We start from the raw sequence: 14,753 nt of genomic DNA, 5'->3' as shown, positions 1-14,753 counted from the left end.
TGAATATTTTCGTCTGCAGTAACATTGGTAAGGATATAGTTTTTGCTAAAGTTCATCCAACGAACCTTCTGATCCTGATGTAAACATTGCAGAATTGTATTACTCCGCCAGTCATCGGATGATTGGCTATCGGTCAGCGCTTCTTTCGAGAAGCACGTGCTTGTACCCTGTCGATGTTTTACTTATTCCCCGCATGTGACCATATTGTTAACTGTGATTCGCGCTAAAGTTGGGTCAAAACCACTTTCAATGCATGCGTATTCTCTTTTATTGCATTAATTCAATTTAGTTCTTAGATGAAGTGTTGTTTCTGTTGTCTAATTCTAAGGAATTCTGGTAATGAACCTTATAAGCAAAGACTATTTTCTTCTGCCGCATGGGTGTTCTAAGGCTCTCTAACCAATAAAATCAAACAATCACCACGTGTATTTGTTTACATGAGGTACTGAACGTTCCTTGAATAAACTTTAGATACCTATCACTTCTGTCTTTAGTAGAGAGTTAAGGATGGGAATGGAATGTATTCTTAAGATGCTTAACCATTGCAGAAAACAGCTTCTCGATATCTCATCATTTTTGGTCTGTAGTGATCAATGTAAAACTGGAAGTGATTGGTTTCTACCGGAAATGGTTGATTTCTACCACTTCCTCTTTGAATCTCGCTTCCAACAGTGAACTCGATTCTAAATTTTTGACCCTCTACATTCTGACCAAATTTGGTGCTGATCCATCAAGTACAGTAGAGCGTCGGTCAACCGAACGACCGCTTAACCGAACTGTGTACTCGCTCGCACCTGTTATTCTCCGACCCTACCGTCCATCATCCCCCTGACTCCCAAACTAAGTTTCCCACAGTAGTCGCCGCACTGAGCCACCGCTGGCGGAACATTGCTTCTAATGGGGCCTTCATAAGGCGCTGCTGACCGGCCAAGCCGCCAGTCGCTGTGTTTCAACAATCAGCACACTTCTGTCGGTTTGGCACTGGCTGTAGAAGTAGCGGCAGTATTAAAGCTGTTCACAGCAACAGCTGCGCCAGCTTAGAGTTGAGGCGTGCCGCTCCGCGCATGGCAAATAAACATGTACAGTTCGATTATCCGAACAAACCAGTTTTCCGAACACCCATGTCCCCCAATTACTTCGGATAATCGACGCTCTACTGTAGTCCTTGAAATGTTTAGTCTCCCAGACGGACAGATACACATGGACAAGGTAAATGTATCAGGTAGTCTAAAAGTTATGAACCTTTTGCTCACGAGTTGACGTTAGTGTTTCAAATCTCAAGATATGAATTGCAGCAGGTTAAGCCTAACGTCACTTGGGGGCTGCTGACAGTTGAAGATAGTAGATATGCGATAGGTGTTGAAATTGTTTTAGACTTAAGATATTGCACCGTGATGATGGGTGTACTTTTCGACAACTTCCCACTTGGCCGTAGCATCAAGCGCGATCTCCCTTACAAACGGCTGCCAAGTCAAGACAGCGTCCCAGCAAGCTTGCTTAGAAGTGCAGGAAATAACAAACACAACAGTGTTGCCAACAGCCGCACGAACAGTTTCCGTGGGTCCACAGCGCTTTGGAAATCTTGCTTTTGGGGTTACTGCTGTATGTTTACTTATGTTTATTAGGATTCAGAATACAGGGGTATTAAAGATATCGATAATATGTAATTAATGGTTGGTTGGTTCTAGTGTTTTATTGTATTGCGGGAAGTTTGACTCCCAATAAGTATTTACAGTAAGAAAGTAATCTTATACTGTATTAAAAAAAAAAAGGGAAGTCTGAGAATGAGATGGGTGGAGACCGATTAAAAGAATGAATATTTTTCTAAACAGCGTACTCATAACTGATAGTGTTTGTCATGGAAAATTTACTTAGTCATGGAAATTCAGGGAAATTAATGCCAGAATTTCATTGTTAACTGACAGTGTATGGAAACTATAGTTGTTTCCAAAACTAAACCAAGTTTTCTTATCAGCAGTAAAACTGTCAAATTGTTATCAGCAGCCACGTGCGGTTTGTCAATCAGGTGGATGTTGCAGGTATTACAACAGGGTGTGTATCGGTCACGAAAGTCATGAAATCAGAAAACGGTCATGAAAGTCAAGAAATTTAGCTTTTGGGTCACGATTTTTTTTAAATCTGTACAAATATAAGTACAGACAGGAAAATTTTGTTCTATAAAACGTCAAAATCCATCACCAAAATTGTCTATGTATCAGCTTTAGACACTACCAAATCGCAAGCAAAGCATGCCTCTATCGCATGTATGAAAATTCGTCCTAATTCGCACCCAAATTCGTTCTTGAGAATGTTGCGAAATTGTATGCTTTGGTAAAGAAAAGGTCACGAAATTTCATTTTGGAATTTTAGTAGACACCCTGTACAAGAGCTTAGCCGCTCTCCCTGTCGCCAGGGTAAACAATAAAGGCTGGAACTTCTCTGTACTGAGTGTTGCAAACCAATAAGCAGATAAATAAAACAAAAATAACATTCAAAATAGGAATAAAATATGTACAGGTCATTCAACGGAGTTCTCCTCTCCTATTAATATAATAATAATAATAATATGATTATGTGCTCATATTTTGTGCCGGGCTACTGTGCATTTTCGGTAATGCTCGGAAAATAGAATCGATCCTGGACCGCTTGTTGGACCGATATTGTATTTTTACCCGTATGAATCGGGTTTGCCCGATTGACCCGTATGAATAGAGTTGGCCTGATAACCCCATTTTTATGAAAACAAGCTTAGTCTGCCATGATTGTAAATGGAGTTTTGTTTCACCTTATTATCGTAACACAAATTGTTCTAATTACGAGCTCGTAACGAGTCTATCGAGTCAAAGGTTTAAACAGGCCAAACGGGTTTATCAGGTATAAGGATCGAGTAAACCAAACGCAACGGGTACCTGTTTATCCGAATATAGGTTAAAATCATACTTAATTAAGAGCTCTGTTGTTTCCATACACTTTTTTAGTTTGTTAGTTAGTTAGCCGACCAACGAACTTGCGGTTACATAAATATAAATGCTCAAATTTAAATTATTGCATTATGTTATTGCAATGAACATTAAACCTGATTTACTATTAGGAGTTAGCGTGATGCATTAATGTTAATCCTTTATAAAAACATTATTATTTATTTATTATTATTATTATTTCTTGTTTATGTCCTTCATGCAACTTAGAATCAATCTCGCATAAAGCACTATATCAGACCTGATTGAATATTATTTTGAAAATTCTCACATAAATAGATGAAATAAACAATTGGAACTTACTACTCCAAGAGTTTAAAACATGTTCTAGTTTTCGTTTTTCTCACTTTCTGAGGGCGATTGATCTATCCCGATAACATGATCCTTCTCTCCATCAAAAACATTTTTCAAGACATAATAACTTTGTTCAATGTCCTAGGGCAGCTTATTATTAATTATTATTATTATTCGACAGACCATCTGTGTATAATGACAATTTAAAACTTTTTTTCTTTAAGAAAGGAAATGGTTAAAAAGCTTTCTCTTAAGTACCTAGATCCTCATATTTATTATTGTATGTAGGTTAATATCTAAGTAATAAAGCTATCATTATTAATTTCGTGTGTGTAGTATCCTAATTTTGTAGTTTGTTCAGTTTTCATACATGTGATGAATCACATTAGAAAGAAACTGACCTACCTAATTATATCATAAAGTTAGAAATAATGTACTTAGGTACGAGCAGAGCAAACAGGCAGAATCTTTATTAAGCCTATTGCTAATATTATTATTAGCAATAATAATAATAATAACTAAATTCCTGGCGCAACAGCCTTTAAGACGCTTAGACTTAATGGCAATCATTCCTGTGGGGTAATGTGTTGTCAATAGATCGACTACCCTCGCCGTTAATGCTGGCTTCCTAGACTGCAGTTCGCTGCTTTTCTCAAGAAGCTTCCCAATTGTTCTCACGTCGCTAAATGAATGCCGCAGCGCCAACACCGTCTGGCAAGTACAAATGGCCACACCTATCTTTCCTCTGACAAGACCTAGGACTGCTTGACTTCGCTGATCTCACGGGGAGTAATATTTCAGTGTGGCTACAGCATTGGTATTAAAATAATAAATACATATTGAAATAGTGATGAAATCAGCTAGGAAATATAGATAAGTACTAAACTGGCTCTCTCGAGCTACGGTCCGTGAAGGGCTATGCCTGCCCAATGTCGCAATACAACAAGCATCAACTACGCACTGAAAATATTCGAGATAGGAAGATCTCGGTTTTTAAACTGTGTTGCTATCTCTTTACGCAGTGCTTGAAGTGGAAAATCTAAGGAAATATACCCCGCATACTCACCCCTCTTTTACTTAGAGCATTGCCTTTATGTCATTTATGGAGACAACATAATGCAAAGTCTTGGATCGGAAGTAGAGAAGTTTTGCTCTATTCGATAAATTTACATACCTCCCGACATAATTTACATCAAAGTAGTGTGTGTTTTAAGCTGAACAAAATAGAATAAAATACAGGGTGTCTGTCGGTCACGAATGTCACGAAATCAGAGAACTGTCATGAAAGTCAAGAAAAAGTCACGAAATTTAGCTTTTGGGTCATGATTTTTTTATCTGTACAAATGTAAATACAGATTGGAAAATTTTGTTCTATAAAACGTCAAAATTCACCACCAGAAATGTCTTATGGTCGACTTTAGACGTTATCAAATTGCAAGCATACCACGCTTCTATCGCATGGATGAAAATTCGGTCTAATTCGCACCCAAATTCGCTCTTGAGAGTGTTATAAAATTTTATGATTTGGTAAAGGAAAGGTCGCGAAATTTCATTTTGGAATTTTAGTAGACATCCTGAAATAGCTTTCATGTATTGTCACATGATGTGGACTGATTGCAAAGCCTAGCAACCGAAATGTACCTTCTTCAATCACACTGCAAAAGCTACGGATGCCAGATGGAACAAACGCTGTACAATGCTACTATGATAACAGTAATGGGGTTAGCCATACTGAGAGCTGAATAACTTCTACCTCAGTTGGAACGGCAACGCCGGAATCTAGTTACAAAGAAGAATTTATGGTAGGGACAAGTAAACCCTTAGATGACCTTCGAGGAAAAAAATCGGTTATGTTTTGTCGCGTACTATATTAAATGTTCCGACAAATAAACTGCCAAATATGGCAGAATACATGACAAGGTTGTTTATTTGTATTTTATTTAATTAGACTATACTGCATGTATTACAATTGTTTCTCCATGAATTACACATTTTTAATTTATTTTTTCTTCCAAACAGCCAGAACAGACTTGAGTATGAGAAGCGTGTTCGTGCACAGGCCAGAGCAATGGCTCCAACTGACCAGTGAAGGTGCAACTAATACTTGACTCAGCGCTCCTTCATAATAAAAATTATATAAAAGGCATTTTCTTACGTCAACTAAGTTACTGTGAGAAAATATAAATGTGATTCAAAGTACAGTTGGAAGACTTTAGTGACCTGAACTATGTGGGCGGAAGGTATTTTAACCGCTCGAGGAAAGAAAATATCATATCGGTGTGTGATATGTTCATTCTTTTGATTAAAGACTGCATATTTCGCTGTTGAAACAAAATGTTGGTGCAACTGCACTTCCTACAATTCGGTAACTTAACTAATGATATTAGTTTCTAAGTTGCTCTATTTTTTTTAAAATCCCTTTTCGTCTTGTTAATGTTAATAGGTAAGCTTTTTGTTTTATTATTGCATGTTTTACGTATGACCGTATAAATGTATTATCTTCATTACTTTCATTGAAAGCCTAAAATGGTATATCATGTTTATATCATTAATGCATTTTTAAAAATTAATACTGGTAAAAGCAAGATATATCAAATATTTATTTCAAGACAGTCCTTATTTTCCCAAAATTGTAATCAATTACGTATAAAACTATACAACAATAGTGGTTACTTGAAAAAGTATCATTCCCATTACAGTTGATGGATATAAGTATTACATATTTATATATATTTCTTCCTTAACATGAATATAAGTGTGTGTCTCGTTTTGTAGTATGTCAAAATTTAGGCTGTATACATTTTTTCTTCATTTTTTGTTTTAAAAGATAGATTAATAATCGTATTTCGGTGATGAAAGAATGCTATAATAAAATAAATGTATATTAGAATCAAAAAGTTGTATGTTTGTCTCAGTACCAGCAGACCTTTCAAGTAGCGAAATACACTGTGTTTCAAAAAGAATGACCTGATTTTGGACGGTAATAATTACGGAACTTGGGACGTGCGGGCAAGGAAATGAGTGTTATTGGAGTGAGCTTGGCCGACAGTTTCAGAAAATTGCCGTTAGATGTCAGTCAATGCACCTTCTCAGTTTGCAGTCAGTCAGAAGATGGCGTCCGTTCAACAGAAGGCGTTTTATATGCTGCAGTTTGCAAAGACTTAGTCAGTGATTTCGGTCCAGCGTGATTTTCGTAGGCGTATTGGCATTGATCCGCCTGCACCCAAAAACATTCGTCGTTGGTATCACCAATTTGAAGAGACAGGATGCTGTGCAAAGGTAAGAGTCCAGGTCGGCCTCGCACTTCCAATGAAATGGTGGAAATTTAGCAAACGTCTAGATGTTGTTCATGCTGCTATTGATGGACACATAGAGCATTTGTAATAACATAGTCAAAACTTGAAGATTTTGTGAGTATTTTGCAATTTATCCCATTTTTGTAACATGTTTTTATCAATACATTTGGACTTGTAAAATCAGGTCATTCTTTCTGAAACACCCTGTATAATGACATGAATTTTTCTTTCTTTCCTTTTCTTGCCCAGGAAATAGTTTCATGCACTTCGAAATTCTACTAAAATTTCTACTTGAAATAGGTTTATTTTATAGGCAGTGTAAATATTAAAATTTGTATGATTCATGATAATTTCCAGTTCAGTGCAAACTAAAGCAAACAAAAAATGTAGTAAATTAGTCACGGTTGTTGTAATTATTTGGTATATCATTTAAACTTCTAGTTATCTGAACTAATTACTTTGGTATATTCCTGTAAGATGAGTATTACTATTACAAACTGAAACAGGAATTCCTTCCTGAATGTACATCTTAAAATAGCTGCGATAAATCCTGAGATCCTCCCATAAAAGCAAATACAGAGCACTTGGAGCAGACTGTTTTAGAAATATAGTGTAAAATGTTATTTAAAGATATGGATTGACTCATACTTATACTAGTTTGTAAACGTCCTCTTCTATTTACTGCGTCTAATATTAATATGTATTATAAACTGTACTGTTTCGCGTTCCCTGACACTTTCCTCAAGAGATCTGGGCAACTCAACTGCAATACATCTGAATTCGTAGAATTTTATCGTGTACAGGGTGTCTATCGGTCACGAAAGTCACGAATGTCACGAAATCAGAAAACGGTCATGAAAGTCACGAAAAAGTTACGAAATTTAGCTTTTGGGTCACGATTTTTTTTAACTGTTCAAATGTAAGTACAGATTGGAAAATTTTGTTCTATAAAATGTCAAAATTCACCACCAAAAATGTCTATGGTCGGCTTTAGACGCTACCAAATCGCAAGCAAAGTACGTTTCTATCGCATGGATGAAAATTCGGCCTAATTCGCACGCAAATTCGCTCTTGAAAATGTTAGGAAATTTTATGATTTGGTAAAGAAAAGGTCACGAAAAAGTCACGAAATTTCACTTTGGAATTTTAGTAGACACCCTGGTGTATTATTTCGTGTGTACGGTAAACAGTGATATGATAATGTAATTTCCTTGCATTAGAACCATCATCTTTTGAAAGTCTCATTGCTGTGAAAAACTTACGCAAATGATTTTCATGAAGACTCCTATTTTTATACTAGTAGAAATCTTGCCCGTTTCTAACTGGCACTTTGTGCTGTTAGATTAATATTAGATCTTAGCTCTACATTAATATTAGACGTGATAAGGTATACGAGTCTTTTTGAATAAGGTAGACTGGCTTCGGAGGTGATTTTTCATACAAAATGAATATTAATAAGACGAAGCTACTAAATGAAGCCCTCAAGGATATGGTTTTTGTTTCTAAACATTGCTCTGATGCTAACCTTTATTTTTGCTGTTATTCCATGTTGAAATTCAAAGAGCAGGTATTTACATTTGGAATGATAATAGAACCCTGGCTTCCAGTTTACGTATCAGTATGCTGCCCAGTCCACTTTCGGAACAGCCACACATTTTCATTACTGAGGTTGATACTAAGTCATACATGAAATGGAACATAATTCATTTTGTCTGTGGAAACCCATATTAATGAAAATCTGTGATGATTTGAATAAGATATTATACGATAAAGAAGGAAAACTTTAATGGCACTATATCCTCTTTAGTGCAAATTTCGTAGGAAACCCAGGTTCGAGTTCCGACTAGTCGCTAATTTTCTTGATTTTTTGAATTTTATTGAATTTGCACGTAAAGAGAATATGATATATGAAAAATCGGTTTACTAAATGGACTACTTTCGAAAACTATATTTGAAGAAAAGCTTAGATTATCTATGTTTGTTAAGACTTCTTTCTCGTGGATGGTAAAAGAAATCTTATTTGATGTGTTATATGTGCAGCATCGTCTAAAATACCCCTGCCACCATTGTAAATTTTCAGTTAGGCTTCTCTCCCTGTTTATGTTTGTGAGCGTCACTAAAACGTATTTCATGGTTAACAAGAGAACGCGTTTAACAGATAAACTCGCGACTGGATAGGAATAATTTATTCAGACTGTTCCATGCTCCTTATTTGGGTGGCTGCGGTGGCTTAATAGCAGGGTTGGCAAAAACCATGGTTTTTATTGAAAAAAACAAAAAACCTGTTTTTTTTAATCCGGTTTTTGTTTGTTTAAACTAGGTTTATTTGGTTTAAATAATATGCTCTATGTATTTATATTACATATGGACAGAAATAAGTTTATTTCGCCTTGGTGTAATTATGCAACAAAGGGGTTATGCTGGAAGGGGTCACATAAGCTTTAAGCGGAATCCAAACCGCTTCTCGGCTTACATCCGAGAGAAATTGCTCTCCATTTGGACTCGAAACCGGGACTAATTGGCCACAAATGCGACGAATCTGCCAACTCACTCCGAAGAACAGACAAAAATACTGATCTTTCCATATTTGTTAATATAATTGTCAAGAGTCATTTCAGAAGGACAGAAAGATAAACAGTTGCACAAATGAAACCATTATACAGAATTATGTATAAATCGGGAAACTCCCGTCTTAGCCATTGGGAAAATCCTGTTATTACTTTAAATGCAGAGCAATAACGAAAAAAATCCCCTTATTGCTTCGCATGTAAAATTTTATGGTCCACGTTTCATAATCAATACGCTAAAACTGAGGTAATAAATTACAAATTTAGTATGTAGATATCTTTCAATTAAATTAAAACTAAAAGACCAGTCCAAACTAACGCTCGAAGCTACATATGCAGTCGATAAATTTTGCTAATTTTTATCAATATATTTAAGCAACCTTGGCTTCTGTATAAAACAACAGACATTCAGGCATATAATTTGGTTTCGTTTCGTGTGTTTAGGCTTAACATCCTTATGTAATATCGAGGTAAGATGATTTTTGCTTACAGTGACATCCGAACCGATACTTGGTTTACACTTGAAAAAAGGGTTGTGATTCGACCGAGAATTGAATATGGGACGCTATGATTAACAGGTGAAAAGGAGATAAAACTAATGCAGGTGGTTTGATATGTGGAAACGTCACCGTAAAATTCACACAATTTAAAAAAAATCGCTTTTTTTTTTGTTTGTTTAAACCATTTTTTTTAACAGCTGGTTTAAACCAGCCAACCCTGCTTAATAGTGATAGGCAGTGTGCATGGGTTTTCTGGGAGTTCTCCAGTGCATTTCCACTTTCTTCATTCTATTCATTACTACCACCACCTTTAGCTCGGTACATAATCGTGGGACATTGAAGTAGAAATTTCATTTCCATTTTTCCTTATTAGGCAATTATTTTCTTTCTTTTTTTTTATTTTCAGGAAAGAAATTGATTGATTGATGTCCCTTTTTAGCAACGATTCTATATAAAACACACACACACACTAACGTAGGATACGAACCACGCATCTTCCAACTATGAATCGAACTTCGGGATTTATGTTCCAAGAGTGACAATGCTAATAATTTACAGAGGGAGTTCTAAATAATCCTTTGCAACGTGAATAATGGCATTGTTATTGCAGAAGTGAGTGAAGGAAGAACAACAAAAAAGTACTTTGGAACATTCATATTCAAAAGATTTTAAACAATTTCACAAAATGAATCGTTCGTGTTAGCAAAGTAATAATTATTAATGAAATTGCAACTTATTGTAAAATGTATAATTACTGTACGTTGATAATTATTTATTACATAATCTTACGTACGAGGGAAATAGAAAAGTCGGTTGTTTTTTTTTCTTCCGAGCGTGTAATACATTTTAATACAAAATCGACATATACGAGCGATGTGGTAGGCTTTCCTTTGGAACGGCCCTAGAATTTCTTCCACTGCACGACAGTTATATTTGGTCTAGGAATTAATTCGTGCGGTTGGTACGCACACATTGAAGCTGTAGTACAAACACAAAATACATAAATACCTTAAGAAAAATATTGTCCATCGCTAGCCACCACTTTCGCCCATCTGTCAGGCAATGTACGGATTCCGTGGCGAAAGAAGTCCTCATCCTTGGAAGCGATCCAGTCAGAGACCCATGTTTCGATATCTTCTGAAGAAGTAAACCACTGTCCAATCAAATCGTTGTTCATGCAATCGAACAAGTAGTAGTCCGAAGGAGCAACGTCTGGTGAATACGGCGGGTGGGGTAAAACTTCCCATCCGACATTTTCTAAATAGGTTTTGACCGGTTTTGCGACATGTGGGCGAGCGTTATCATGTTGAACAATAAGTTTATCATGTCTGTTCTCCCATTCTGGTCGTGTTCTGGCCAGAGCTTGCTTCAAACGCATTAATTGTCGTCGATAACGTTCTCCATTCATAGTTTCACCCGGTTGCAGCAGCTCATAGTACACCACACCTTTCATATCCCACCATATGCACAGCATAACCTTTGCACAGTGAATATCTCGTTTTGGTTGTGATGGACCTGGTTCACCTGGTTTCACCCAGGCCTTTTTTCGTTTAGGGTTCTCGTAATGGATCCACTTCTCATCACCCGTAATAATTCGATGCAGAAACCCCTTTCTGCTCTGTCGTTGAAGCAGCAATTCGCAAATGTTTTTTTGTCTTTCAACGTCTCTGTCTTTCAATTCATGTGGAACCCAATGTGATATCTTTTGAATCATTCCCATGGCTTTCAAGCGTTTGGAGACTGTTGTTTGATCAACGCCTAATGCTGCTGCAAGTTGTTCCTGCGTTTGACACGAATCCTGCTCGAGCAATGCTGTCAATTCTTCGTCTTGAAATTTTTTTGGCTGTCCAGCTCGCTCTTGGTCTGCCAAGCCGAAATCACCACTTCTAAACCGTGCAAACCACTTCTGACACGTTCGCTCAGCTAGAGCATGGTCACCATACACTTCCACCAAAATACGATGGATGACTTTCAGTCGCACTTTTCTGCATGTTAAAGTAATGCAGCAGGACACCCCGCAAAAACACTTTATCAGGCACAAATTGCGCCATGTTCACTTAACTACAAACTGGTGTTGTTGACGCTTTAATCCACTGCCCTATACTACGAACGATACGCGATGACAGGGGTTTGCAACGCATGTGTGGATACACGGAACTGTGGGACGCTCCGTTCGTTGCGCCATCTCTTGTCCACCCGCACGAATTAATTCCTAGACCAAATAGGTTGCCAAAAATGGCCTGAGTGCTCAGGATGTCCACGCCACATGAGCAGTGAAGTGTTATTCGTTTTTTATGGTACAGTCCGCGGCAAAAAACCTGCAACATGAGCATATAAGTTTATTGTGAAATGACGAAGTCTTTTCCTCCAAAATAAGTGTGCACGGGAGGAGGCCGAGGTTTATCCTGGCGTGATTCGTTCCACTTAGACGTTATGTTCATTCCCTGTGCTGTTAGGCGTAGTTTCACAATAAACTTACATCTTCATGTTGCAGGTTTTTCGCCGCGGATTGTACAAGGGACACACAATCACATACATTCCTGAGGTGAAGCATCAATGCAGAGTGCTACTGTCGCAGACTTTCCCATTTGTAAGCAACAATTAGAAAAAAAGCGTCAGTGTATTCGGGATGTTTCTTGGGGGTAGGAGATCCAGGGATTACCATCTTGGAGAAATTTCTGGTGGGACCAAAGTTCATGAACAACATCGAAGCGAAGAGCGTTGTTCATCATTGGTTCCATGGTAGGGCGCCTGCCTTCTACGCAGCGAGCATCGGGAAACTTGTACGGTGGGACAAGTGCCTCAAAATGTGATGATTATCTGGAAAATAGACAAAGATGCATATAATATAGTGTATATCTTGTTTTCCATTTATGCTTTGTAATCTGGCAATCAGTAAGCGCAAAGAATTTTCTTCGATTTCCCTTGTACATCATTTGTACACCATTGTGTAGTTTCCCGTTTATATAGGCTACTGTGTTCTGAGCATATTGGAACAAAGAGACTGCGAAGCGGGAATCGAAAATGAATTATTTAACCAGAAAATAGTAAAAACATAATCACACATAAAACACCTATAAGCGACACTTGATAAACTCATCACTTTGCATTCTAACATGACTTCTGTTTAGATGCTTGATAGCTACCTTCTTTCCTAGTACTTTCCCTCCCTATCTACTGAAGCATTTATCGAAAGAGTTTACAATGTCACTCGTTTAGTGTTTTTGTGTGTGTGGTGATACTATTTGCTGGTAATTCAGCAAGCAATGTATGGAGAGTCATCCGACCGTGGGACTCCTAATCGATGCCAGACACCTATAGATTATCAGCCTATTTAAGTTATGCAAAAGATTTGCATATGTGCATTTTCTGGAGCATAGTGTGTGAAAATACTTTTCAAGTTGGCTGAACATGTGTAATCACCGACAAAAAGAGTATATTTTACATAAATATGCTATTATTTACTTTTGTCAAGAACTGTGCAGTGATACGAAAATAGTCCTTCATTGGAAGAGCTGCAGTGATATATGTATAAATGCTCACAATTTAATGCCAACACAACACCTGAAGTTGGAAACACGTCAGATGTATGGGTTAGCAACGGTCAGGTAGCTACCTCAGCCCCAGGCTGCTGATGTTAGAGCAAGCTCCGTACTACGTGAGGAGCAGTATAACAGCAGTGCAGTGAGCTGAGCAGACAATGATAGTGTAAAATGGGTGATTTAAAGAGAGCAAATTGCACTCAGGTATATAGTGTAAACGTGACGAAAGGGCAAGTGTGTCGTGAGGGATAGTGACGGCATAAAACTCATCACAGCAAAAACACATCGGCGAAAAGGAACAATGGCCAGGAGAAAACCCTCAGTGACAAATTTACCGAGTATTAAAGCGGATTGCCACCAAAGTAAATATTATATAGTAAGGAAACTTCCTTATACTGTGGACGATATGAAAATATAGTAGTGACTTAAATCGGATTATGGTTTTATTCCATGACTCATCATCATTGTTCAACATTGGAAGTTAAAAGAAGAAATTTGATTGGCTCGTTTTTAAAATGGACATATTTTTCTCTTTTCATGAAGTTGATGTATGAGGGAAAAGAATATTTATTTAACAACTAGGCAATTAAGACATTATTGCACCAGTCTAGAACAATATTTTCCAGAGTTCGTATGCTCCACACAAATGAAACAAAACTTTTTTTTTTTTAAGACGCGGCTGTAATTTCAATTCGTTTGATCAAGTGTTATTGTATTAAATTATAACTTGGTGTTATAGTAGAATATATTATTCTTATGTGTTACTCTTCAGAAATTCTGATATGCTGTCTATGCAGGGCGCAAAATTTCCGGTCGCTTTGTCGCCATTAGCGACTAGAAATTTAAAGCTGGCGACCCGTGTTTAGTAGGAATGGTTTCTGCCTAAACTCACAGGGCTGCGCAGTTTCTGGTTCGCACGAAATTAATTGTCACTGAATGAGAGAAAACACGGAATGTGAAGTCTTCACAACGTTGTCTTCACTTTCGTTTTCTTCATTGACGTTGAATTAGATACTGAAAAAGATTTACAGTGAAAATTTCATTACGAGATTCCCAAATGTGCTTCCAATTGTCACATTTTGTGCAGTTTTATCTGTGAGTACTGCTTCATGTGAAAGAGGCTTCAGCAGTCCCAACAGAGTTAAGACTGCCTACAGGAATTCACTGAAGACTGACTGACTGGATGGTTTGCTGACGATTCCCATCAATGGCCCTTCACTTAAGGACTTTGATCCGAAAACTGCAACCGACAACTGGTACTTCAGTGCAGAGAGAGAGCGTTACACAAAAGTGAAGTCTTTATTTATTTATTTATTTAATTTATTTGCCAAAGTTCCAGATACAGCAAGGTAGCCATTTTACACTGAAACTATATAACATAGAATATAAAATTAACAAGTGTAAACAAAAAGCTATATAAAGGACATAAGTGTAGCAATAATAAATTGAAAGAAAACTAAGGTTATATAAGTGTAGCAATAATTTCCCGTCGGAATACATTCTCAGATTTAAAAATATCCACGTCAGAAGCAATGGAGTTAAATTCAGAAGCCAGTCTATGGAACAAAGAACGCTG

General features: G+C 37.2%; 1 protein-coding gene across 1 annotated transcript in view; it reads left to right on the top strand.

The window, feature by feature from the left end:
• Positions 1-6,169, top strand: part of lwr (ubiquitin conjugating enzyme lesswright) — a 29,405-nt gene extending 23,236 nt beyond the window's left edge. Inside the window, exon 6 of the mRNA XM_081750970.1 lies at positions 5,292-6,169. Within this exon, the coding sequence (XP_081607096.1) occupies positions 5,292-5,361 (70 nt within the window). The 3' untranslated portion in view covers positions 5,362-6,169. The remainder of the gene's footprint in view (positions 1-5,291) is intronic.
• The last annotated feature ends 8,584 nt before the right edge of the window (positions 6,170-14,753 follow it).

The sequence above is a fragment of the Thermobia domestica genome, chromosome 3, assembly GCF_964235325.1.
Source record: "Thermobia domestica chromosome 3, izTheDome1.hap1.1, whole genome shotgun sequence".
In the NCBI taxonomy this organism is placed as follows: Eukaryota; Metazoa; Arthropoda; class Insecta; order Zygentoma; family Lepismatidae; genus Thermobia; species Thermobia domestica.
Note: the sequence above shows the minus strand (reverse complement) of the source record. Positions and strands in the feature narration are given on the sequence as shown.